At 43.3% G+C, this 24,764-nt stretch overlaps 1 protein-coding gene across 3 annotated transcripts; it reads left to right on the top strand.

Annotated features, from left to right (window-relative positions):
- The first annotated feature begins 668 nt into the window (after positions 1-668).
- Positions 669-23,031, top strand: MLKL (mixed lineage kinase domain like pseudokinase). 3 transcript variants are annotated; one of them, XM_073225267.1, is made up of 12 exons: positions 678-1,091; positions 1,244-1,424; positions 3,747-4,215; positions 7,388-7,462; positions 8,230-8,416; positions 10,544-10,641; positions 11,720-11,855; positions 14,887-14,971; positions 17,217-17,368; positions 17,579-17,628; positions 17,888-18,028; positions 20,499-23,031. In XM_073225267.1, exons 2-12 carry the CDS (start codon positions 1,245-1,247, stop codon positions 20,528-20,530), a joined length of 1,605 nt encoding a protein of 534 aa, XP_073081368.1. In that variant the 5' UTR covers positions 678-1,091; position 1,244; the 3' UTR covers positions 20,531-23,031. The 3 variants fall into 3 exon arrangements, 2 of the variants coding, with proteins under 2 accessions (XP_073081368.1, XP_073081369.1); XM_073225268.1 differs by lacking the exon at positions 1,244-1,424 and having other exon boundaries at positions 680-1,091; XR_012126459.1 differs by lacking the exons at positions 17,579-17,628; positions 17,888-18,028; positions 20,499-23,031 and adding an exon at positions 15,926-16,039 and having other exon boundaries at positions 669-1,091; positions 17,217-17,235.
- The last annotated feature ends 1,733 nt before the right edge of the window (positions 23,032-24,764 follow it).

The following is a 24,764-nucleotide window of genomic DNA, read 5'->3' as shown; positions in this document are numbered from 1 at the left end:
ATTGAATCTGTAGATCACTTTGGGTAATACAGACGTTTTAACAATATTAAGTCTTCACATGTACCTGAATCTCTTTCTCAGACTCTGTTGCTCTGGAACTTGACATAGGTTAAGAAGAAAACTGATGATACAAGAGATAGAGAACAATAGTAGGGACAAATGAATGAATAAACAAAACACCCCAGACATCCTCCAGCCCTACCTTCCCAATCCAAAAAGTCTGCACTCAATCCAGTTCTTTCCTTTCAGAGAAAAATAGCCTGATGAGCAAATGAATGAATCCTTAGACTTCCTGCAGGGGACTCAGGTAGCTTTAATAAAACATGTCTCCCATTCTAACAGAAGCTCTGCAATGACATTAGAGGAGGACGTGGGGTTTTTTCCCACTTAGGTGTGTCTCTTCCCTCACTCCCCCTGTTCTCAAGCACACAAGTACCATCTCTTCTGCACCTACAGCTTTTTGCTCATCCAATCCTTCCCATACTGTGTCCTGGTTAAAATAGTTCCCGAGGACCCTATTCTTTTCCTAATCCCCAGCTGCAGGCAGAGTGCCAGGCACTGGTGAGTACTCTGTAAATAGTCACTGAGGGAATCTGGGAAAGGGGGGGAGAGTGTGGAATGGGCGAACTTTCTAGAAAGGGGCTCTAGGGAGTCAGGGCACTGTCAGCCTGACGCTCGGCAGCAAGGGGAAGGCTCCTGGAGGCGCGTCAGACCTCCCCGCGCGCGGCCCAGGCCTGGGGCGGTGGCCTCTAGAGGGCGCAGGGCAAACGCCCTCGTCCCACAGGCAGGCTGGGGAGACGCGTGCTGGGGGGCTGCTCACGCCGGGGAGTCCCTTGGGAGGGCGCTGGACCGCCCTGTCGCGGCTGGAGCCTTGTTGGGGCCGCGGCTGGAGCCTTGTTGGGGCCGCGGCTGGAGCCTTGTTGGGGCCGCATCAACGGCGGGAGCGCAGCGCCAAGGAGGCGCAGGGACTCACCACCCGCCGGGCGCCGCACGGCCGCCGACTTCCTGGACAGCAGACGGTGGGCGGGAGGCCGGAGGTGTCCCGCTGGAACCGCGCGCAGGACCGATCGGACGCCCCGGGAATGGCAGAGGTGAGTCTGGGGTCTCTCTGGGCGGGCGCCTCCGTTGGCGGCCTGGCGGAAAGGCTGCGGGGAGGCGAGAACGCGGCGTCGGAGGAGGGGTGACCCGCAGGCCGATTTCCTAGAAGTCAGGACAGAGTTCGTTTCGTTTCTTCCGCTCTAAGGATGGAGCTGCCCGCTCGAATGTCCGCCTTCCGCCAGGACACGTGGAACGGGGCCAGGGCCCGGGTGTGGCGCGCCGAGGCGCCCCCGGGGCCCGCGCGGACCCGTCCGAGCAGCGCCACACAGGCGCCGTCCAGGCTGTCCGTGGGGAATCGCCAGGACGGATCATCCCAGCTCTTCAGGGTTAATGCCCGCTTCCTTTCCCGGGGCCCACTTTGGGCAAAAGGAGAGTAATTTGATGTAAAATGTCTCATCAGGAAAGAGGGGAGGGGCAAAATGGCATTAGAAGTCTTTATGGATGTACATTGTTACCACCATTTTTAGACTTTTCACATTTTAAAATCAGTAACTCCCCCCCCACTCGTTGTTTTACTACAAGTAACATATGAACATATTCAAGTTAGCGGTTTTATTTATCTGATCTGCAAAGTGGTAGTAAGACTTTTCCCACCTATTTCATTGAGCTGTTGAGGTTAGCTTTGTTCAAAGGTACTTTGGAAACTGTTTCCATGGCCTTGTATTTATTTAAATGCATCCTCCCAAACCTCAGTATCTTCATCTACAAAATGAAAATAACCACCAGGACTTCGTGGTTTCAAAGCATGTAGAATATACAGCAGGTGAAGAGAGACATTTGTGATCGTCAGTATCATCATTCATTGATGAACCCAGTTGCCGTTGGAAGTACAGCAAACAAGATTCAAACCGGCTTAAACAATAAGAAAGGTTATTGGCTCATGAAACCTGTAATTGAGGAGTAGGGTAGACTTCAGGGTCAGTTCAAACCAGTGGATCAATATTGAACTCAGCTTTTCTTTCCATTCTGCTACCCATAGGTTAGCCTCATTCCAAGGCTTTAGGATTGGGGCTCCATGCTTTCTTGCTCATAGTTAGGGAAAAGAGAGAGATTAAGAATTAGGATCTGGCTTCCTGGGCTGTATTAGCAACATTCCTCTCCATTCAAATTAGCCTTCATGCCCAGTTTTGAACCAATCACTGTGATAGGCTATTAAGAATTGTCTGATGGCTTAGATCATTCTCAACCCCTGAATTATTGACATTTGGGGCTGGATAGTTCTTCATTGTTGGGGGGAGCTGTCCTGTGCATTGTAGTACCCCAATGTCTACCTGCTTGATGTCAACAGCACCCATCCTCCAGTTGTAGCAACCAAAGATGTCTCCAGACATTGCCAAAAGTCCGCTGGGGGGCAAAATCACCTTCAATTGAGAACCACTAGCTTAGACACATCAAGTCTCACCCCTGCAAGGGGCCAGCTCCCCCCACACTCATTGCTGAATGAGGGAGGAGCAGAGAGCCACTGAAAACATGGGAAGTATTAGGAAGTAGAGAAATTGGTATTTACAAAGCCTGCTTTGTAAGCAACACAAATGTCCCGCACAATTTCCACATCTGGAAGATCTCTTGAGTCTCCATGTAAATGCCTCTGAGAAGGGCTGCACTTATAACATGGGGTCTTATTGATGCATAGGCCAGTGGGCAGGCTGGAACAAATTTACAGCTGGCTAAAAACACGAAAGAGAGGGCTGGAGTGAGGACTGGGGAGGCGGGGATGCTCAAGAATTGGGAGAAGAGACAGGAGGGAAATTTGAGACTGACAGAGGCCAACTCTGTTACAATCCTTAATGAATGAATACCCTTGGCCAACTGTGGCCAGGTTTGCAAATTGATGTTCATGGGCAATATGCAGTTGGCAAACATGTTTTATTTGACCCACACAGTGTTGGATTGCACAGTCTTCAAAACAATTTTTGGCTTGGTTGCAAGATTTTAAATCAAGAGATTTAACATAATCCAAGTTCTGACTGCTTTTTAAAAACTGGAAGATCTTTCCCCACTGGGCCCTTCATTCTTGAAGAGCAACAGTTGGTAATTTTCTGAGTAACCCTTGCCTTCTTTTTACAAGCCTGATCCTTCCAACCCACCATCCTATAGTCACCCCTATACCTTGGCAGGATATATATTTTTTAAATCACCTAAACTGACCGAAGAAATAGACCCCAAAAATAGGATGACTCAAATGCAGTAAAAGTTTATTCCTCACTCACTTAATGGTCCATGGCAGATGTTCTGTGAGGAGCTCTCCTCTAAGCAATGATTCTAGGATCCAGGATTCTTCCCTCTGGGGACTCCACCATCCTTCTGGGGGCTCCATGACACCTAGGGCCGCAATACCGTCTGCATCCAGTGGACAATATATAGCAGAAACACACCTGCGTCTGTTGAAAGTAGCACGTATTTGAATCCATTCACACCCCATTGGTGAGAATTAGTCACTGTAGTCTTTAGCTGGACCAACACCTCAGCCACAACTCTGTCATTAAGGAAGGGCAGAATGCATTTTGGTGGAAAGCAGTCCATCTCTACCTTACGTGATAAAGGTGGGGAGACCTCCTAAGGCACTGAAATCATAGGCACCCTTGGTGTTCCCTTGGCCAAATTGTAAATACACAGGAGATTCTGGGACTTAAACCAGATTCCATCAGTTTCTTCCAGGTATGGATATGTTACAGCAGATCATCTCCTTAGGCTGGCTTATCTACAAACAGTGTGAAGAAGTGAAATACTGCCAGAAACAGTGCCAGCGTCTGAGGAACCGGGTCTGTGGCCTGCTGCAGCTGCTGCAAATGCTCCAGGACCAAGGGGACAGGCACCCATCCGCTGAGCTAACCACTGTCCTGACCCGCTTCCAGGCTGTCCTACAGGAAGCTAAGGCAAGGATAGATACCTTCAGTGATAAATCCAAGGTCTGGAAGTTTGTAAAGGCAGTGCATAACAAAATACTCTTCAGGGACGTGAATGAGAGTCTGAGGGACATGGTGCAGGACCTCTCTCTGCTGCTTCAGGTGGATCAACAGACGTTTACTTCAAACATCAGCCAAAAAGCAGTCTGGCATCAGGAAGACCAGCAGGATGCGGAGGAAGACTTGCAAGTCTTCCAAAGGCAGAGAACTGGTAAGGTTTATTGGGGGGACCAGGGGGAGAGCAAATGGGGGCATTTTAAGCCCATTTTTATTTACCAAAGGAGCTGGAAGGCCGAAGAGGTTTGAGTAGGGTAGCTCAAACTCCTAACACCCCCTGGGCCTGGATATGGTGGGGGCTGATGAAACTTTGGCAAGTGAGGGTGGGGGAGGGCAGGGTGTCAGGAATGACACTAATAGGTCGTCTTTGCCTCTCCGTTCTCTCTTTGATGTGATACCTGGAATTCCAGAAGCTAATTCCTTTCAACCTTAGTTTCTCCAGGACCTTCAGTTACTATGTAAATTATCCAGAAAAAATAATTAACTAATTACCTAAACAAACCAGAATTGTTTATCTGCTGTGTGCCAGGCATTGTTCTAAGTGTTGGAGATACAACGCGAAGCATAATAGACCAGATCTCTCCTCAGGAGGTGTAAAGTGTGCAGACAGAGGGCTAAGTAAATCGTTGCATCTGAGGGCAATGAACGTCATAAGCAGGGTCCTGGACTGAAAAGTGACAATGGATGAAGAGAGTGGTCAGAGAAAGCCTTCCTGGTGCAGTAGTATTTGAATGGACACCTTGAATAATGAGAAGGCACAAGCCTCATGATGATGAGGGAGAGGAACATTCCAGGCAGAGAAAACAGTGAATTCAAAGGCCCTGAGGTGGGGATAAATACAGCATGTGCAAGGAACAGCCAGAAGGCCAGGATGGCTCTGATTTGGTAGGCAAGGGAGAGAGAGGTACCAATGAAAATGGGGAAGTAGGCCAGGAGATACAAGAGCAGGACTGTAGGTATGGTAAGCTTAGATTTTACTCTAAGAGTCATAGAAAGCAAGTGAAAGGAGGTACTTAAATGTGGGCCTGTCATGATTTGATTTGAATTGAAAGAAAATCACTCAGGCTGCCATGTGATAATGGACTACAGTGATGTGTATTAGTCAGTTATTACTTCACTAATGCTGCATAACAGCATATACCAAAACTCAGAGGCTTAACGCAATAGTCAGTAGTTCTCATGCTTACAGAGCTGTGGATCCGTTAGGGTTCTGCTGATTTCATGTGGGTTTGGCTGGGCTTGGCTCCAGGCACACCAGGTCCAGTATGGGTATGCATCTGCCATGTGTCTCATTCTGGAGCCAAGGCCGAGGAGTATTGAGCACCTGGAGAATGTTCTTCTCAGGGCAGAATTGCAAGTAGCCAAGTTCGTCTGAGCCAGTACATTTCAGGCTTCTACTTGTATCAAATTCATCAACATCCAAAGCAAATGATATGGCCGAGCCCAGCGTGAAGGGACTGGCAGCCCAGAATGCCCATTGAGAGGCTGTGGCCAGAGTATGGATTCGTAATACTATGTGGACATGAAGAATTGGAACCAAAATTCAACATACCCTAGTAAGGGGCAAGAGTGGGAGTGTGAGCCCAATCAGGAGACCACTTTACAGGCTGTGTAAGAGATGACATGGGCTTGAACCAGAGTAGCCTGGTTGGACTTAGTAGAGAGCAAGGCGTTGAGGGGATGAGACATGGACAGTGGAGTCAGGGCCACCAGAAGAGGGAAGAGAGGGAAAGGATGGAAACAAATGTGGTCTCTTTTCACTTTTGCACATCCTGGTGATACAAATTCCAAACCCCTCTTGTAAGGATTATGGATGGAGAGAGAGGAAGTGAGAAGGCAGGGAGGACATTTGGATGAACTTTCTGGGTGCTACGGCCCAGAGGAATAACTGTTCTGCTACCTTGATGTGGAGGGCAGCCCATCTCCAATCAGGTCAGGAAGAGGCGCTCAAACAAGACGAATCTGATATGCAGACTTGTGGGCAAAATGGGTCCTTTTCTGGATGAGGCATCTGTAATCCCCCAACACCTGCTTCTAGGAAGGAAGAGAACCAGGGATTGGTGAGGGCAATGCCGAGGCTGACCTAGCTGAAGGGCAGGATTGGCCCCCAGCCTTCCCAATCCTCAGCATTCCTTGGTCCACTTCCTGGTGGATGGGGGACATGTTGGCATCATCAGCTGGCAGGACAGGATTTACTTCCTGCTCTTGTTTTTAAATTTTGTAAAAATGTTTTTATTAGGTAATACATTTATATACTGCAAAACTGACCAGGTACAAAAAAGGGTCCAGCCTGAGATGTAAATCTACCCTGTCCCTCTTAACCTGTCTCCCTCCCAAGACACAGTCTTCCTTATCAGTTTCTTGAATAGCCTTCCGGAGATTTAAGTATATATATTTTTGTTTGTTACACAATTAGTAGCATATTAAACATACTGTTCTATTCCTAGCTTTTCTCATTAAATAATCTTGAATATTCTTCTATATAAATGTCCATAGAGGGGTCTAGTATTTCTTGGTAAACAGGACCAGATATATGTAAGTAGCTCACTATTGACAAACATTTAAGTACACGTTAAGTTATGCCCAATTTTTCACTATCATAAATAATCCTGCATTGCTCATTACATAGATTTCAGATTATCTTTAAGAAAAAATTCCCAGAAGTGGAATGATGGGATCTAATTACTGGGTCAAAGATTATGGGCATTTTAAATTTTAATAGAGGTTGCCAGATCGCCACAGAGATTAAACAAATGTCATTCCTACTAATAGTATATGAGATTGTTTCTCCATACATTTTTCCATTAGAGACTTTCCCAGTTTTAGTACTGAACGTCCCATGTCCTCAAACCCCTAAGTCCTGAGGAAACTGGGATGGCTGACTGCCCTATATAGTGTGTGATCAATTTTTAAACCTATTTCTGAGCATATAAATCAAGATAGATTAAGTTATGCTGTAGTTTAAAAAGGAACACACAACATAATGGTTTATTTTAAAAAACTAAAGTTTATTTCTCATTCAGGCTCAGTCCGGAGACTCTGCAAGGAAGCTATACCTTCTTTTGAGGATCCTTTCAATATTATGGTTCTTTTATTTTGAAGCAAACCTCCCCGACATCTCTTTCACTTCATTTCTTGGCCAAAGCAAGTCGCACAGTCATGCCTCAAGACACTTCCTGTGTGCTTATAAGTAGAAAGCTGAATATTCATAAGTAGTGGTAACGCCTACTGCAATGAATATGATAGTCAAAAAAAAAAAAAGGTATCTTTGTAACTTTTTAATTACCAGTTCTATTTTTGAATATTGGCTGCTTTTTCTCTTGCAGAAAATGAAATTATAGATGCTATCTCAAGGCAAATGGAAAGTAACAGGAAAAATGTCATCGAAATTGTGAGACACTGTGAGTTACCGTTTGCCCTGCTTCTGACTGCCCCCAAACTAGAAGTCATTTGATTACTAGTAACTCCAACTTCCCCCCACCCTCCGCTCATTCATTTGCTGGGCTGGATGGCTGGAAGCAGCTGATCCATTTTGGAATGTGTTCCCGGCTAGCTCAGCCTTCTGGCCATCGAGTAGCATTTAAAGGGAGCTTCTGGACCAACAAGGTATCTTCTAGCACTGGTTCAAGTGCTGAAAAGCTCCTCTAGAGAGCATTAAAGCTTCAATTCATCTGTTGAATTTCCAAGAAGAAATTCAAATTGAATACAAAATGCTCATTCATCCACCCAACAAAACTGTGAGATGTGCTTTATGCCAGAGCCTGTACAGAGTTACTGAGCTTGACCTGGGTGTCTGACTAATGGGACTGGAATGACTAGACAAGATCTAAATACTCATGTGTGGCAGGAGGCATAGGAAAAACTCTAATATGAAAAAGATGGGTCCAGATGGGGGTTCAGACGGGAGAGACAGGCAGGATTGGAAGAGAAAGGAAGGAAGTGCGTGACACATTTCTGTTAACCATCCAACTGTGTCGCTACTGGTCACTCAGAGGCACCAGAACCCGCCTCTGTACCTCCCCTGGGATGTCAGTCAGAAGCTCCAGCCAGGGCCAGCTTTGGTTCATGGGGTAGGAGTTCCCACTCACATGTTACTAAGATGCCTCATTCCTTAGAACAGCTTCCTCAGTTCACTGACTATTTCCTTCCTTCCTGGGGCCGAGGTCAGACTTAGCGAAATCTTCCATGAAGGAGATCCCACAAGATCAAATCAAAGAGATCAATAAGGAGCAGCTTTCAGGATGCAAATGGATCCTGCTAAGGGAAACAGAATTCAGCACACTTTATAAAGGAGAATACCACAAATCTCCAGTGGCCATAAAAGTATTCAATAAACCCCAGGCCAGAAACATTGGGTGAGTCATTGTGTACAGTTCTCTCGTGTATCACTTCACTTCCTCTCTTTAACTCCTCAAGGAGAGAGGCTTGTTGTCTCCATTTTTACGTGGGGGAACCGGGGCCTCAAAGGATTAAATGACTTGCCCTCTACTATTAGGGAGCAGAGAATAGATGTAAATGTATGTCTTCCAACCACAATTCTAGAAGTGTCTCCCTACTATTGATGTATTTAGATGTTTTTAAAAATTTATTCCTTTTTATTCCTGTTTCTCAGTTTCCCATCCCCTCCACAGACCACAGTGTGTTTTGTTTATAGATGTTCTTGCAAAATGTACATTACTATACATGCATGCATTTTTAATTTTCACAAATATAATTAGTGTTATATGTCTGTTGTCTACTTTTCTTAACTTTTTCACTCAGCATCATGAAATTTGTAGTCCTTTCCTTCTGACTGCTGTGTTACAAATCCTTATTTTAACCTATTTTTCCAGTGATGGAACCTAATCTGTTTCCAACTTGCCCCCACCAAAAATAATGTTGCTGTAAGTATCCCTTTATAGACTGTATGAGAATTGCTTGGGCTATATTGCCAGGAGAGGAATGGATGAATCATAGGATATGCAGCCATGAAATGGACTAAATACTACAAGATAACTCTTCAGAATGGGCTGTACATTCCTACACTCCCACGAGCAATGCTTGAGAGCTCTCTAGTCATACATCTCCCCAGCCCTCAGTATTATCCAGCTTTTTAATGTGTTTCATCCTTCTGGTTATACAGTAATATCTTATATAGTTATTTTAATTTGCATCTCTTCACTAATACATTTGCATATTTGCTCATAAGACTTTTAGCTATTTGCATTTCCACTTGTATAATTGCCTGTTCCTGTCCTCTGCCCTTTTTTCTGTCATAGTTGCTGTTTTTTGCCTTGTCAGTTTGTAGAAGACCTTTGTATATTGTGCAAACTAATCACTTATCAGCCTTAGCTATTGCAAAGGTCTTCTCTCCTCACATTATCAGTATTTGAACTTTGTCCATGGTGTCCATCATCAAACAGACGTCTTAAATTTTGAGGTAATCAGGCCCACCGAAAGTTTACCTTATTATTTGTGCTCTTGAGGTGCCCTTCATCACTCCTAGATAGCAAAACTAGTCTAGATTTTCTTCTATTAACTTTACAGTTTTATCTTTCACACTTTGGCTTTAATCCTCCTGGTATCCACTTTTATATGTGATATTATGTAGGGCCTAGTTTTATTTTTATCCACGCAGTGAGTCTGTTTTCTCTATACCATCTATTAAATATCCTTCCCCAGTGATGTGTGGTGCCATGTTTATTGTCTGTGAAGTTTCTGTTTAGACATGGACCTAGCTCTGATCTCCTAATCTGTTCCACAATTTGTCTTTGCACAAATAACACACTTTTGTTGTTTTGTTTTTTATTGCGACTTAGTAGTAATTCTCAATATCTAATAAGCCATCTCCCCATCTTGACTCTTCTTTCTCAGGTTGGCTTAGCTAAATAAATATCAGAGAAAGCTTTACCACATACTTCAGAATATCACACACCTCAAAAATGTAGATTTTGATCAGGATTGTATTTCTTAACAGCTTTATTGAGACACCATTTACATACCAAAAGATTCACCCATTTGAAGTGTACAATTTAATGGCTTTTAATGTATTTACAGAGTAGTGTAACCATTACTGTAATGTTCATCCCAAAAAGAAACCCTATGCCCATTAACAGTTACTCCCCATCGCTCCCCACCGTCACCAGCCCTAGACAGCTACTAATGTATTTTCCATCTCATTGGTGTGCCCATTCTAGACATCTCATATAAGTCGCATCATGTAATAGGTGGCCTTTCATGTCTGGCTTCTTTCACTTAGCATGACATTTTCAAGGTAAATCTGTGATCTGTGTGTGGCATGCATTATACATGCTAATTCCAGTACCAAATACATCGGACGGGGTCCACATGCCGCCATGAATGGCCAAGCTCCTCACAGCACCAGTTCTCACCCCAGAAGATGCTTACAATCTCTCATGCCCCTACCCGTACACGGCTGGTACAGGGGTTCTCTGAGGCACCTTCCAGTCCTGAAATCCTAATTTCTCCTTTTATTTTCATAGAATAGTGAGGCATACTTTCAGTAATGAGATCAAAGCCATGAAGAAATTTGATTCTCCCAACATCCTGCGTATATTTGGAATTTGCATTGATGAAACAGGTAAGGGATTCTCCTGGGGCTGGTCGTGCTTTTGGCAGTCTGTCATGCATCTTCTGCGTTATAAGGCATTGCCTTTTTAAAGAACAGCTGAAAGGGGGGACCTACAGTATTATTATCAGTGCTAATTTTTTCACACCGTAAGATGTAGAGGCCCATCTCCTGTCAGAAGAGGAGTGTTGAATTTGGCTTCAGCCCAAGGACTGGTTTGTGCTAATGTGACCAGGTCTCCTCTTGCAAGTCCACTGGGAACCAGGGGGGTGCTTGTCCAGATGCTGACCTGGGTGATGGGTGTATTTTGTTGCTATAAAACATTATAGAGCTGGCTGCCTCAAACAAGGAACCTACCCTTGATCATCATTAGTGTAGATCAAACCTAAAAACAACTAGCCTGCCCCTTTACCAAAAACCTCATGCATCAGGTTCTTTTTAATTTTTAATTTTTAATGTGGCTGTGTTTTCTCTTATGGCACAGCCCCTCTTGCAGGTTGTGTTGGCTGCTCTTGCCTACAGAGAGGACAGAGCAACTCCTATCTTACTCCCTCTGGAAATTTCTCCACAGCCTCAGGGGACCTGATTTCAGAGCATAGAATCCCAGCCTGAATGATAACTTCCATTGATGTTTATTTTCCTGGGGAGTAGCCCAAGCCACTGATTCACTTTTTGTCACTTTGCATGTTGGACCTTGCATCTCAAGCCCGTGACCTGAGATCTCAACCCCTGGCCTGAGTTCCTCTCAGCAGCCCTGCAGCCCGTGCATCATTCATTCCCTCTGCACACATGTACTGAGCTCCTTGTGAGCACTGTAGGAACAAGACAGACCCTGTCCTCCTAGGGCTTACAGTTGAGTGGGGGAGACTGCACTGAAATAACAAAGAGAAAGCTAGAATTATGACATGGCACATGCCACCAGGAAGAGGTGTGGGAACTCTGTGGACACTGGAACCATTTAAGAAGGTCAGGGGACAAACTGTGTGAGATGAGGGTGGCGAGTTGGTCTGTCTCTGTAGGCAGGTGGGCTGCAGAAAGTGGGAACTCTGAGGGTGCTGGACCGTCACACCATTTGGCTTCTTTCCATCAGTAAGACCCCCTCAATTCTCCATTGTCATGGAATACTGTGAGCTCGGGACCCTGAGAGAACTGCTGGACAAGGAGAAGGACCTCATATTTGCAAAGCGTATCGTCCTGGCCCTGGGGGCAGCCATGGGCTTATACAGGTACCAGATGGGGTGAAAACGGCACCGAGAAGAGCAGAATGTGTCTGTCTCCCCTTTGATAATCACAGAGGTGATGAGAGAGAAGGCCAGAAGCCCTAGCTGGCCCTCACCCTGCATGATCTACTGCTTATTCTAATTACAACCCCTTAGACCAGAGGAGGGAAAGGGTCTCAGCCCAGTGAGCACCAGCTCACAGGTTTGAGGGTAAAATTAAATGGCCAGGCTGCTTTTGGGGAACTGGACAGCTCTTATTCATAAGGTTGCCAGAATTAGCAAATAAGAATACAAGATGCCCTGTTAAATTTGAATTTCAGCTAAGCAATGAATAATTTTTTAGTAGAGGTATATCCCAAATATTACATGAGACATACTTTTACTAAGATTGCAGATATATGGGATTTCAGATAAATAATAATTTTTTAGTAGAAGTATGTCCCATGCAATTTTATATGTTCCATGCATCAATGAAATGAAAAGGCAACCTACTGAATGGGAGAAGATATCTGCAAATGATATATCCAATAAGGGCTTAATGTCCAAAATAATCCAATTAAAAAACAGACAGAAGATTTGAATAGACATTTTTCCAAAGACATAACAGGTGGCCAACAGGCACATGAAAAGATGCTCAAATTCACTAATCATCATGGAAATGCAAATCAAAACCACCATGAGATATCACTTCACACCATTCAGAGTGGCTAGCATTAAAAAGACAAGGCATAACAAGTGTTGGCGAGGATGTGGGAAAAAGGGAACCCCTTACCTAGAATTATCATGTATATAAATGTTGAATCACTGTGTTGTACACCTGAAACTAATGTAATACTGTGTGGTGTCAACTACCCTTCAATAAAAAATAATTATCTAAGAAAAAAAAAAAAAAGGGGGAACCCTTATGCACTGTTGGTAAACTGGTGCAGCCACTACAGAAAGCTGTATGGGAATTCCTCAAATAATTAAAAATAGAACTCCCATACAACCCATAGTTCCACTTCTGGGTATTTACTGGAAGAAAACCAAAAAAAAACACTAATTCAAAAAGACATATGAACCCTATGTTTATTGTGGCATTATTTACAATAGCCAAGATATGGAAGCAACCTAAGTGTCCAGCAATAGATGAATACCAAAGAAGATGTGGTACACATATTTGATGGAATATTACTCAGCCATAAAAAAGAATGGAAATCTTGCCATTTGCAACAGCATGGATGGACCTGGAGGGTATTATGCTAAGTGAAATAAGTCAGAGAAAGACAAATACCTTATGATTTCACTTAGATGTAGAATCTAAAAGAATAAAACAAATGAACAAACAGTGTAGAATTAGACTCATAAATCCAGAGAACTGGCAGTTACCATAGGGGAGGGAGGTGGGGAGATGGGTGGAGTAGATGAAAGGGATTAAGAAATATGAATTCCCCATTATAAAATAAGTAAGTCACAGAGGGAAAAATGTAATTCTGGGATATACTTATACTGAAAAAAAAATCATTGCTTATCCAAAATTCAGTATCAACTGGGTGTCCTGTATGTTACCTGGCAACTCTCCCTACTCTCACATCCATAGTCTGTAGTTCCTTTAGCCCAAGACTCCCCAAAGATCTGTCATTCACAGACCACTTACATGGTTTACTCATAGCCACAATACTGCCAGTATTATTTACTTAACATTTTTCTTTAAATTAGCTTACTTTTTAAAAACTTAAATAAAGTAAAAGAAAAGGACACTTAGTATTACTACCATGAACTGGAAACCAGAATCGCTTGCCATATGACACTGAAACAATGTTAGGACATTCTGGCTGGATGATGCTGCCTGCCAAAAGGTCAGTAATTCAAATCCACATTCTCTTTGTACAGAGGAGATATTAGCAGTTTTAGAGAAGTAAGAAGTGTTAAAGATATGTGACGCCAAACTGAGACTTTCTCTTCGATATAACCAGAAAGACTGGAATACACTGATAGGATAATAATTTTCTCAGTACATCATCTCGCATAGCATGTATTCCATACTTTGGGAAATACTGCTGTAGCTGATTATTTGAAATCATACAGTCTGTTTCTTCTTCACTCTATACTAGTGGGTTTTATGAGAATCTAATAATTAGTTTTGGACCACAGGGGACACTATTAGTGCCCCATCCAGATGGCCTCTTTACCAGCTGTGCATATGCATCCCCCACTCGGCATACTTTGCTGCCACAGCTCACAGGTGCCATCTACAGAGGAATATCCATGGATATTGAAGCATCTTTGCCCCTAGAGACAGCTGTAAGTTCCCAGAAGTTTTATATCCACCTGCCCCTGTCCCAGCACCTCTTGCTCCCAGTCTGTAGCCATTGCACAACGGGTGTGAGCTCCAATTCCTTTGCTTTATGCAGAACAAACTGTGAGAGTTAATTTTCCTCCAAAGGTGTGATGAGATCAGGCTGAGGCTGGAATTTCACCTGAAATCACATCCTAACTTTATTTCTTCTCTATCCTGATTCCTCTGCTCCCTTACCAATTTCTCCTGAAAATACCTACTTAAAAATAAATCACTGGTACCAAATCCTTGGTAACAGCCCAAACTGAAATGCAGAGGATCCATTAAATCCAAAGCACTTCCCCCTTACTAAGTTGGTGGAAACCCCAGCTTCACATTCTGTTTCATCCCAAGAGTCCTATCTTGGTCCCACCATCTAGCCATGCCTCTGAACACTTTGATCTGTCTGGCATCTCCCAGGCAGAGGACCACATCTTTCTCTGCCTAAAGTGACCTCTAGTTCCAGATTGCACATGCTCCGCAAGGGCTGTCACATCCACTGGTCCATCCAATGGATACTTCCAGTTGCATCTTACTGCTGCTCTATACTCACAGCACACAACTGTCAGATCTTCCCACTGCACTCTGGTTCCCCTGTCCATCCGTGACTAGCTACCCATGAGGAGGGCCGACCAGCTTCTTTATCCTGGTAATGACTGTCAAGCGCCCCAAGAAAGTCTGTGCAAAAGTCACTGATGCCACTGCCTTTGGTTGTGTTAGGCTGCACCATTCGGAAGTGCCCGCACAGCTCCACAGAAACATCAACAGCATGAGCTTCCTGGTTGCAGGAGGCTACAAAGTGAAGGTGAGTGCAGCCTTCCAGGGACTCTGTGAGTTCAAGCTGTGTGACCGACGTTGGGAGAGGGACCCATGTTTCCCAGAAAGGCTGGGCTTGCTTGTTTCTCTGCCTTAACCTTAGAACTGAGCTCGGCCCACCCCTGCCCAGACAGCTTTTCATGTGCCCACCGGAAGACAGCTTCAGTTCTTCCTGCTATTCTGATGTCTGTCATCCCTCACCGCCCACTCAGCAGGGATGGACTATGTGTCAGTTCCCCTTAGGTGCCTGAACACCACTGCTATGTCCAGGGAATCTTCATAGATTCAACTAGGCATTCAGACTTACAGGGCTGCCAGATACCACACTTGGCATTCAGAGTCACTTAGAAGGGCATCTTGCGAGAGACACAGTATGCCAACAGGGCAGCATCAAATCCTTCTCTCCAGCGGGGGTCCCCACTGTTAACCAGAAGAGACTTTCTTTGTCCTCACCCAAGATGCTAGAAAAAGAGGCTCCCCTATGGCCGGTGTGGTGCCATCCAGACTTAGAAGTCTCATGACCACAGGGGTTAATATTCTCTGATGACAGATCCACAGGCATACCTTCAGGTGACCCCACAAGGGGCAGGCCAGGTGCAAAAGAGTTGCTGCAAAGCCCAGCAGCACGATCAGCTGTTTATAGTCCCTTTCACCACCACCCCCAAACCATAAGCAATTTACCAATCAGCAGTCATTGTTTTTTTATTAGGGTATCATTGATATACAATCTTATAAAGGTTTCACAGGAGCAACATTGTGGTTATTACTTTCACCCATATTGCAAGTACCCCCATACACACCCCATTGCAGTCACTGTCCATCAGCATAGTAAGATGCTATAGAGTCACTCTACTTGTCTTCTCTGTACTATACTGCCTTCCCTGTGACCCCCCCTTACATTATGTGTGCTAATCATAAAGCAGTCATTTTTTTTTTATTAAAGTATCATTGATGTGCAGTCTTATGATGGTTTCACATAAACAACACAGTGGTTTCAACATTCACCCGTATTATCAAGTCCTCACCCCCTCCATTGCGGTCACTGTCTATCGACATGGTAAGATGTTATAGTCATTAATTGTCTTCTCTGTAATCAGCAGCCATTTTTTATCATCAATAATATTACTTAGAATCAGTGACAGTCTTTACCAGATTATGAGGTGAATGAAGTTAAAAAGAGAACCAAAAGTCAAATTCTTATACAGAAGAGGGAAGCATTTTATTAACTTTTTGTCCATAATTCCCAAATGCTAAAAGAATGTATTCTTTGTCATCCATAGATGGCTTTCTTTCTTCCAGCCTTACGAGTTTCAGGGACAGCCCTCATATAACAGAAGACGGGCATTTTCTGCCTTTCAGATCCCTTTCTCCATTACTGGTGTGATACAAGTGCTCCCAAAGCACCATATATAGGCCACTTTTGTGTTCTGCATCCCACCTGCCTGTAACATGTGCTATTCAGCCTTTCATCCCTGCTTTGTAGTCCACTGCCAGATGTCAGAGGATGTCAGTGCTCAATAAGCATGTGAGTGAAAGGGAATGAGACATCTAAGTGTTTAATCCTTTTCCTGACCTTGCCCCTAGATTTGGATCTGACTTAGTTTGGGGCAGCCCTTTGTACACTGATGGTACTAATGCCAGGGATGCATGGAGCAAGATCATACACTCCCATTAGTTGTGCTATGGGTTCTTAAAGAGCATGACATGGGCCATGCTGGGTCAATGCAGTAACTCACTGTTGTCATGTAAAATTCAAAGGAACAGGCTGGCTACCCTATAGGGTCAGATAGAACAGAAGGGATACCCTCATGTCATTTTTTTCATCTGCTCCTGAAAGAAAGCAAGCTATATGGTGGCTCCATGCCCTGCTAACCACATTCACTTAGTAGCATTGAGTTCTCAATTGAGAAAGTCCTGTATCTACCATAGTAATACTAGAACAATGACAACTTACCAAGTCTTACTGGTGCTTTATAACTATTATAGCAAATAATCTTCATTGTCCCATTTTATAGAGCAGAAAGCCCTTGGAGTTTCTCTTGGGCAATACACTACAATAGTTTGAATCCATAATGCGGCCAGTAGAGTAGCTGCACAGACAGAAGACACTGCTAGACATACATCCCAAAGGTAAAAGACCATCCCCTGACAATCATGTGGAGCGCCAACCCCCTGCCCTCTACCCACCACCCACGACTGTGCTGTTTCTGTCTCTAAGTCGCCTCTCTGTCTAGCTTGCGGGATTTGAGCTGAGCAAAACGCAGACTTCCATCAGTCGACGAAGTAAAGGAAAAGAAGCAGAGGAAGTCAATTTGTCAGCGTATGTCTCACCTCAGATACTGGAAAATGTGTTTAATAAATATGACACAAAAGCTGAAATATACAGGTATGTTCATGTTCTTGTGCAGATGACTAACTCAGAGGAAAGGATAGGAAGGCCCATGTCAAACCCCACCTCTGAGGACTGTGGGAACTCAACTCTGTTGAGTGGAATTGGGTGGTAATTAGAAAATTCACCGAGTTTTCTGGAAATGGAGAGAGGGGTCTGGGAAGAGGAAAACATGTATGCTTGCTCAGTTTCTTGGCCTTCTTTCAGCTTTGGAATCGTCCTCTGGGAAATCGCCACCGGGAAGGTCCCGTTTGAAGGTAACCAGTGTGCAGGTTGGCTCACACGGTGTTGGGATTGGGTCTCCCTTCTAGCAGCCTGGAAACCCCCACCAGTGCTGTCCTGGGAGCTTTGCTCTCTGATGTGGGCCCTGCCCGGGCTGCTCAGTGGAGTCGTCGGAAGCTTTTGTTTCTTCACTACCCGAAGTCCCTAGTTCTGATGCCCAGTATCAGCATCCAGAGAGATGTGTGAGTGCCAGAGTAAATTTTTAAGCCTCCCATCCTATTGTTTACATTTCAGGCTGTAATTCTAAGAAGATCCACCAGCTGGTGGCTGTGAACCACTACCAAGAGCCTCTGGGTGAAGACTGCCCTCTCGAGCTGCAGGAGATCATTGTTGATTGCCGGGCGTATGAGCCCTCCCGGAGGCCCTCTGTTAATGGTAGGGTTCTTTCTGGTATAAAGAGCATGAGCCACACGTGCTATTTCACGTTTGTGAAAGATTTCCTTTGTGGCTCACAACCGGGGGAGGGGGAGGGGTTTGCCTCTCAGGTGACATTTGACAATGTCTAAAGACATTTTTGGTGGTCACAACTCAGGGAAGGTAGGGTAGGGTGGGGTATGTTGCTTGTATCTAGAAGATAGATGCTACTCAACATCCTGCATGCACAGGACAGCCCCCTACAGCCAAGAATTACCCAGCCCAAATACCCAGCCCCAGTAGTACAGGAGTGCACTGGGCCCATCCTAAGGACACCGTTCAGGCTAAGGTGTGTTGGGAAGGCAGATTACTTTACTCCTGCCTGTATTCTTTCTCTCCCTCTTCCCTCCTTGCCTCCTTCCCTCTCTCTCTCCTTCTTTCTCTTTCTCTTTTTGTCTTGCTTCCCTTCCTACCTCCTTTCCTTTCTTCCTTTCCTTTTTAGTGTCCTTGGGATAATTTCCCCTACTCAGTCTTCTGTCTCACCATGTTATCAGCCGCTTCTCTCCAGTTTCCTTATATCACCTCCCTGGGAATGTCTCCCTCTCCCACTCTAGATTCAAATCTCCCAGTCTTTCCAAAAAGTGCGGAACACAAGTTTCACACGCAGCACCCCTGGACTGGGGAAGTGTTTCCACTGAAGTCACTACAGACTTCAAAGACACAAAATCATTTTTTTCTCTGCTTTATTGTGAAATGTATCATACTAGAGCAGTGTATGAAATTTATATGTGCCGTTTTTTAAAAATCCAAGTGAAAGAACATCACAGATCCACTCATGGTTAAGGAATAGAACACTGCCACTAAGTCAGAAACCACCTGTGAGTCCCTAGCTTTTCACCTTCCTTTCCCTTCAGAGGTAACCCCTCTCCTAATTTTTGTGAAAATGTATTTATGGTTTTACAACCTAGGTACACTCCATTATTTGGTTTCTCATATGTGACGACATTTTTTTTTTGGTATCATTAATCTACAATTACATGAGGAACATTATGTTTACTAGGCTCCCCCCTTCACCAAGTCCCCCCAACAATCCCCATTACAGTCTCTGTCCATCAGCGTAGTAAGATGCTGTAGAATCACTACTTGTCTTCTCTGTGTTGTACAGCCCTCCCCATTCCTCCCCCCCACATTATACATGCTAATCGTAAGTCCCCCTTTCTTTTTCCCCCGCCCTTCTCCCTTCCTTCCCACCCATCCTGCCCAGTCCCTTTCCCTTTGGTAACTGTTAGTCTTCTCTTGGGTTCTGTGATTCTGCTACTGTTTTGTTCCTTCAGTTTTTCCTTTGTTCTTATACTCCACATATGAGGGAAATCATTTGGTACTTGTCTTTCTCTGCCTGGCTTATTTCACTGAGCATAATACCCTCTAGCTCCATCCATGTTGTTGCAAATGGTAGGATTTGTTTTCTTCTTATGGCTGAATATATGAGAACATTTTATAAATGATATCATTTTACATTCTGCCATAACTTGCTTCATTTACTCAACATTAATGATTTAAAATTCATCCATACTAGTGTGGTGGTTTCCATTCTTTGACTCTCACTGCTGTATAGCAGACCATTAGGTAACCAAGGTTACCATGGTTACCCATTCCACTGTGGATGGACGTTTTAGTTGTTCCAGTACTTTATTCTTAGGAACCATGCCCTTTAAACTCCTTGTGCATATATCCTGGAGTACACATGGGAGAATATCTCATGTCATAGACCTGGGAGTGGAGCACACTAATTATGGAAGATGAAATGCCTTGAGAAAGGAATGAAAGAGATGGGTGTCCAGCCTTTTGAGACAGTTCCCCAAGGGCATCGTCACTATTTCCAGAAGTCTCTGGCACGAGGACTGTTCTTCAAGGCCTTCTCATAGGTGGTCCATTGGGAATCACTCCAACAGACATCTTAGAGATTATCTCATCCCTCATCCTTCTCCTCCCTTCATTCCCATCCCTACTTTGGGGAGTGAAAAAGAAGAATTGCAGCCTAGCTTCCATCTGAAACTTTCTCTTTGCCACCATAGAGCAGCAGCACGGACTCAGCAGGGCTTCCCGGAGCATTAGCCTTGAGGGCAGACGGGAAGCGGACGGGGCTTTCCATAGTACCTTCCTCTGCTCACACTCTCCTTTGTCTTCTCCCTCCTTCTTCCAGGCTCTCTTATAACCCAGGGTCCTCCTGGTATTAGAGAGTCTAGTACCTGAGACTAATTCACACTGAGATGTGAGTTTATCCCTCCCACAAACAAGATGTATTTTAAAAGTGGACCAACTAAGAGGGAACTTCATATCCCAAAGTCGTGATTGCAGATGGTGCTTTGGGCTCCAGCCAGACCAAGGAGAATGTAGTTCCTACAGTCATGCAGGGTAGCAATGTCTTTGTGTTTCTAGTTTGGCTCTTGGTTTCCTGCTCTTATCTGACTTTCTACTCATTTATTCACAGACATCTTAGAGAAGCTGTCTGCCTTTCATTAAGCTGTGTGTTGAAACCGAAACTAAGGAGTCCCTTGACAAGAAACTGGAAAAGGCACAAGTGGGCTTCTTTCTCTCTCACATCCTTTGGCATGGAGTCATGTATGAGTGCCAGGAGGCAGCACTTCTCTGTTACAAACAGAAAACAATTCCAGTCATCCCACTCCAAATGATATTGTCAAAAATACACCTTTAATATTGACTGTGATAGATGTTCTGTAAAAACGTCTCTCTCTGTATCCACACCTCTTGGCAATGTGACTTTTCAGCTCCTTCCATCAAGAAGTGGAGTCTACTTTTCTGCTGTTTGAATCTGGGCTGGCATTGTGATTTGCTTTGGCCAATGGAATTGTAGAAGTGACAATGTGCTGGTTCCAAGCCCAGGCTTCAAGAGGACTTACAAACTTCCACTCCCTCTCTTGGCACCCTATCCAGCCATGAGCAAGCTAGTGTGGCAGAGGATGAGAGACCACATGGAGCAGAGACAACCTGTCCCAGCTGAGGCCATACTACACCAGCCAGCCCAGCAGCTGTCACATGAGTGAGTCCAGTCAAGACCAGAAGAAGCACACAGCTGTGCCAGTCCAAACTGCCCATTGATAAAATCATGACCTAACAAATTTTGTTGTCTTAAGCCACTACGTTTTGGGGTGATTTGTTACACAACAGTAATAACAGAGCAAACACTATTCAATCCTTTCTGTTTCCCATTGAACTAAGTACAAATTACCCCATTTGGATACCCCTGGCCTTATATCTCTCACCCAACTTCTTGTATGATGTCCCAGAGTTCTTCTACCAGACACTGCAAACTCTATTGCCTATAAGATCTAGGAGGGAACCTAAATGAGTGAGTTGGGCCTGGAGGGGACATCTGCTCACAAATGAGCTTTGTGAAGGACAGCCTCCACTCAGCTCCAGCCTATTTTTATCATACAGGAAACAGATCCCAATGTTTCCAGAGGTTTCCATTTTGTCAACAAAAAGCTGGAAATTCACATTTTTTCTGTAAACTGTCCACATTTTTAAAGGTTGGTATCTCATTAAAAATTACTTTAGAAGCAACTTAAGTGTCCTTCAGTAGATGAATGGATAAAGAAGATGTGGTACATATACACAATGGAATATTATTCAGCCATAAGAAGAAAACAAATCCTACCATTCGCAACAACATGGATGGAGCTAGAGGGTATTATGCTCAGTGAGATAAGCCAGGCAGAGAAAGACAAGTACCAAATGATTTCACTCATCTATGGAGCATAAGAACAAAGCAAAAACTGAAGGAACACAACAGCAGCAGACTCACAGAACCCAAGAATGGACTAACAGTTACCAAAGGGAAAGGGTCTGGGGAGAGTGGGTGGAAAGGGAGGGAGAAGGGGATTAAGGGGCATTATGATTAGCACATGTAATGTAGGGGGGCGGCACAGGGAAGGCAGCACAGCACAGAGAAGACAAATAGTTACTCTATAGCATCTCACTATGCTGATGGACAGTGACTGTAATGGGGTATGTGGTGGGGACTTGATAATGGGAATCTAGTAACCACAATGTTGCTCATGTAATTGTATATTAATGATACCATAATAATAATAAAGCAAATGAACCAATCCAAAAAAGAAAAAAGTGGGTCATGCTGACAGTGGCAGAGCAGGCTAGTACAAATGTCAAATTCACCACAGAAGTCTTTAATTCTCTGTTTAGTCTGAATAGACCCAGAAAGATATTGTTATAGCTGGTTCAGAATGTGATTGGTGAGTCTGTTTGAAATTCTGTATTTTCCATCACAGAGCGCTGGATGTGATAAATGGGCTGGAGTCTGATGGTTATTAACCAATTTCAAGGACAGCTACAATATCCTTCAGGCTGAATTAGGGTGAAGTACCAAGAACCTGCTACATACTCATAGGCTCTGTGAAAGCTGTACATATCCAAGGGTAGTTTTTTCCAAATACAAAGATTATTTCCTTCTTTTTCTACCCCACCCTCAACTCTCCTCCCATGATTGTGACAATGGTGTCCGTCAAATTGCTCATCAGATTTTGGCTAAATAGCACCCTTTGGCATTTTAAATAAAGACCTGGTGGTTGTCATGTGGCAGAGGGTGGAGGGTGGGCCAAGTGGGTGAAGGGGATAAAGAGGTGCAGGTTTCCAATTATAAAACAAGTTAGTCTTACTATACTGATGGGCAGTGACTGCAATGGGGTAATGGGGGGGACATGATAATATGGGTGAAGGTAGTAACATTGTTTTTTCATGTGAAACCTTCATAAGAGTGTGTATCAATAATACCTTAATAAAAAAATAAAATAAAACTAGTCATGGGGATAAAAGTACATCATAGGGAACATAGTCAATAATATTGCAATCTTTGTATAATGGCAGGTGGTAATTATTGTGGTGAGCATTTAGTAATGTACATAACTGTCAAATCACTATGTTGTGCACTTGAAACCAAGATAATATTGTATATCAACCATACTTAAATAAAAAAATAAATAAAATTACGTTAATAATATATAGAAGAAACAAAATATGTTAGCCTAGTAGCCTCCAGATTTTAAGCTCTATGATATGCAAACCCATCTCCTGCATGTGGCCCATTTGTTCTGAATTTTTCCACCTTTGCACATGTTGTATGCTTTACCTAGGATACACCAACACCTACTTGTACATGTTGCTTTTTTCCCTCCACAACTCATCCCAAATCACTCAAATGCGTTCGGCTTTCTTCTAATCACTAAAGATATAACAATAAACAAAATATATTAGGAATTTATATTCTAGTAATCATCTCTGTGGAATAAAATTATAGCTGATTTCTATTCTTTTTTATTTTTTACTTATTCTCAATTTCTTTTTTTAAGCCTAAAATATGTTTTTCTTTTATAAATTGTAAAAGAATAAGCATGGACAGGTAGAACACTTAAAATTATTATTTTCTAAAACTTATCGTCAGGTACTACTGTTTTCATCTTTAAAATTCTTTGCTGTCTTTCCTGTAGTAGTTACAGTGAAAATTGTCCCTTATAGAGAATAAGGATTCTCTACAGTGAGGAGAATATAGGTAATAGATTAATTCATGCTCTGGCAGACCCATAGGCAGAGGTGGATTTACTGTGAAATTAATAAAGCTTAATGTTTAGGACCCCTGACTTGCCCAAATTTTTTTTACCAACATTTATTTATTTGTTTGTTTGTTTGTTTATTTTTGCATTCTTTTTTTTTTTTGAGAGGGCATCTCTCATATTGATTGATCAAATGGTTGTTAACAATAAAATTCTGTATAGGGAAGTCAATGCTCAATGCACAATCATTAATCCACAACAGTCTCCAATCTTCTGAAGCATCACGAACAAGTTCTTACATGGTGAACAAATTCTTACATAGTGAGTAAGTTCTTACATGGTGAACAGTGCAAGGGCAGTCATCACAGAAACTTTTGGTTTTGATCATGCATTATGAACTATAAACAATCAGGTCAAATATGAATATTCAGTTGATTTTTATACTTGATTTATATGTGGATCCCACATTTCTCCCTTTATTATTATTATTATTTTTTTTTAATAAAATGCTGAAGTGGTAGATGCAAGATAAAGGTAGAAAACATAGTTTAGTGTTGTAAGAGAGCAAATGTAGATGATCAGGTGTGTGCCTGTAGACTATGTGTTAATCCAAGCTAGACAAGGGCAATAAAACATCCACGGATGCAGAAGATTTCTCTCAAAACGGGGGGTGAGGTTCTAAGCCTCACTTCTGTTGATCCCCAATTTCTCACCTGATGGCCCCCCTGCGACTGTGCCTGTCTTAGGTTGTTCCTCCCTTGAGGAATCTTACCTGTCTCTGGCTAACCAGTCATCTTCCGGGGCCATACAGGGAAATGTAAAGTACCAACATTTATTTTTGAAGGTTTTCAAATACACAGAAAAGCCAATAAAATTATACTTAATACCTATATACACAACACCTAAATTCTACAACTAATGACTTAGTATATTTATTTTAGCCCATACTTATCCATTATCCATGCTTCCTTCTATCCTTTATTCAGTCCTTATTTTTGATGCACTTCAAAGAAAATTTCAGGCATGAGCACACTTCACTCTGAAGCACTTCAGCATTTATACCATTAATTGGAATTCAATATTTGTTTATGGATTTGGGGGGGCAAGTAAATTTTCTATGTTGTGAAATACAAAAATCTTAAATATGCCATTTGATGAGTTTCGACAAA

The sequence above is a fragment of the Manis javanica genome, chromosome 17 (assembly GCF_040802235.1).
Source record: "Manis javanica isolate MJ-LG chromosome 17, MJ_LKY, whole genome shotgun sequence".
In the NCBI taxonomy this organism is placed as follows: Eukaryota; Metazoa; Chordata; class Mammalia; order Pholidota; family Manidae; genus Manis; species Manis javanica.
The sequence above is the reverse complement of the archived record's forward strand: the minus strand, read 5'-3'. Positions and strand labels throughout refer to the sequence as shown.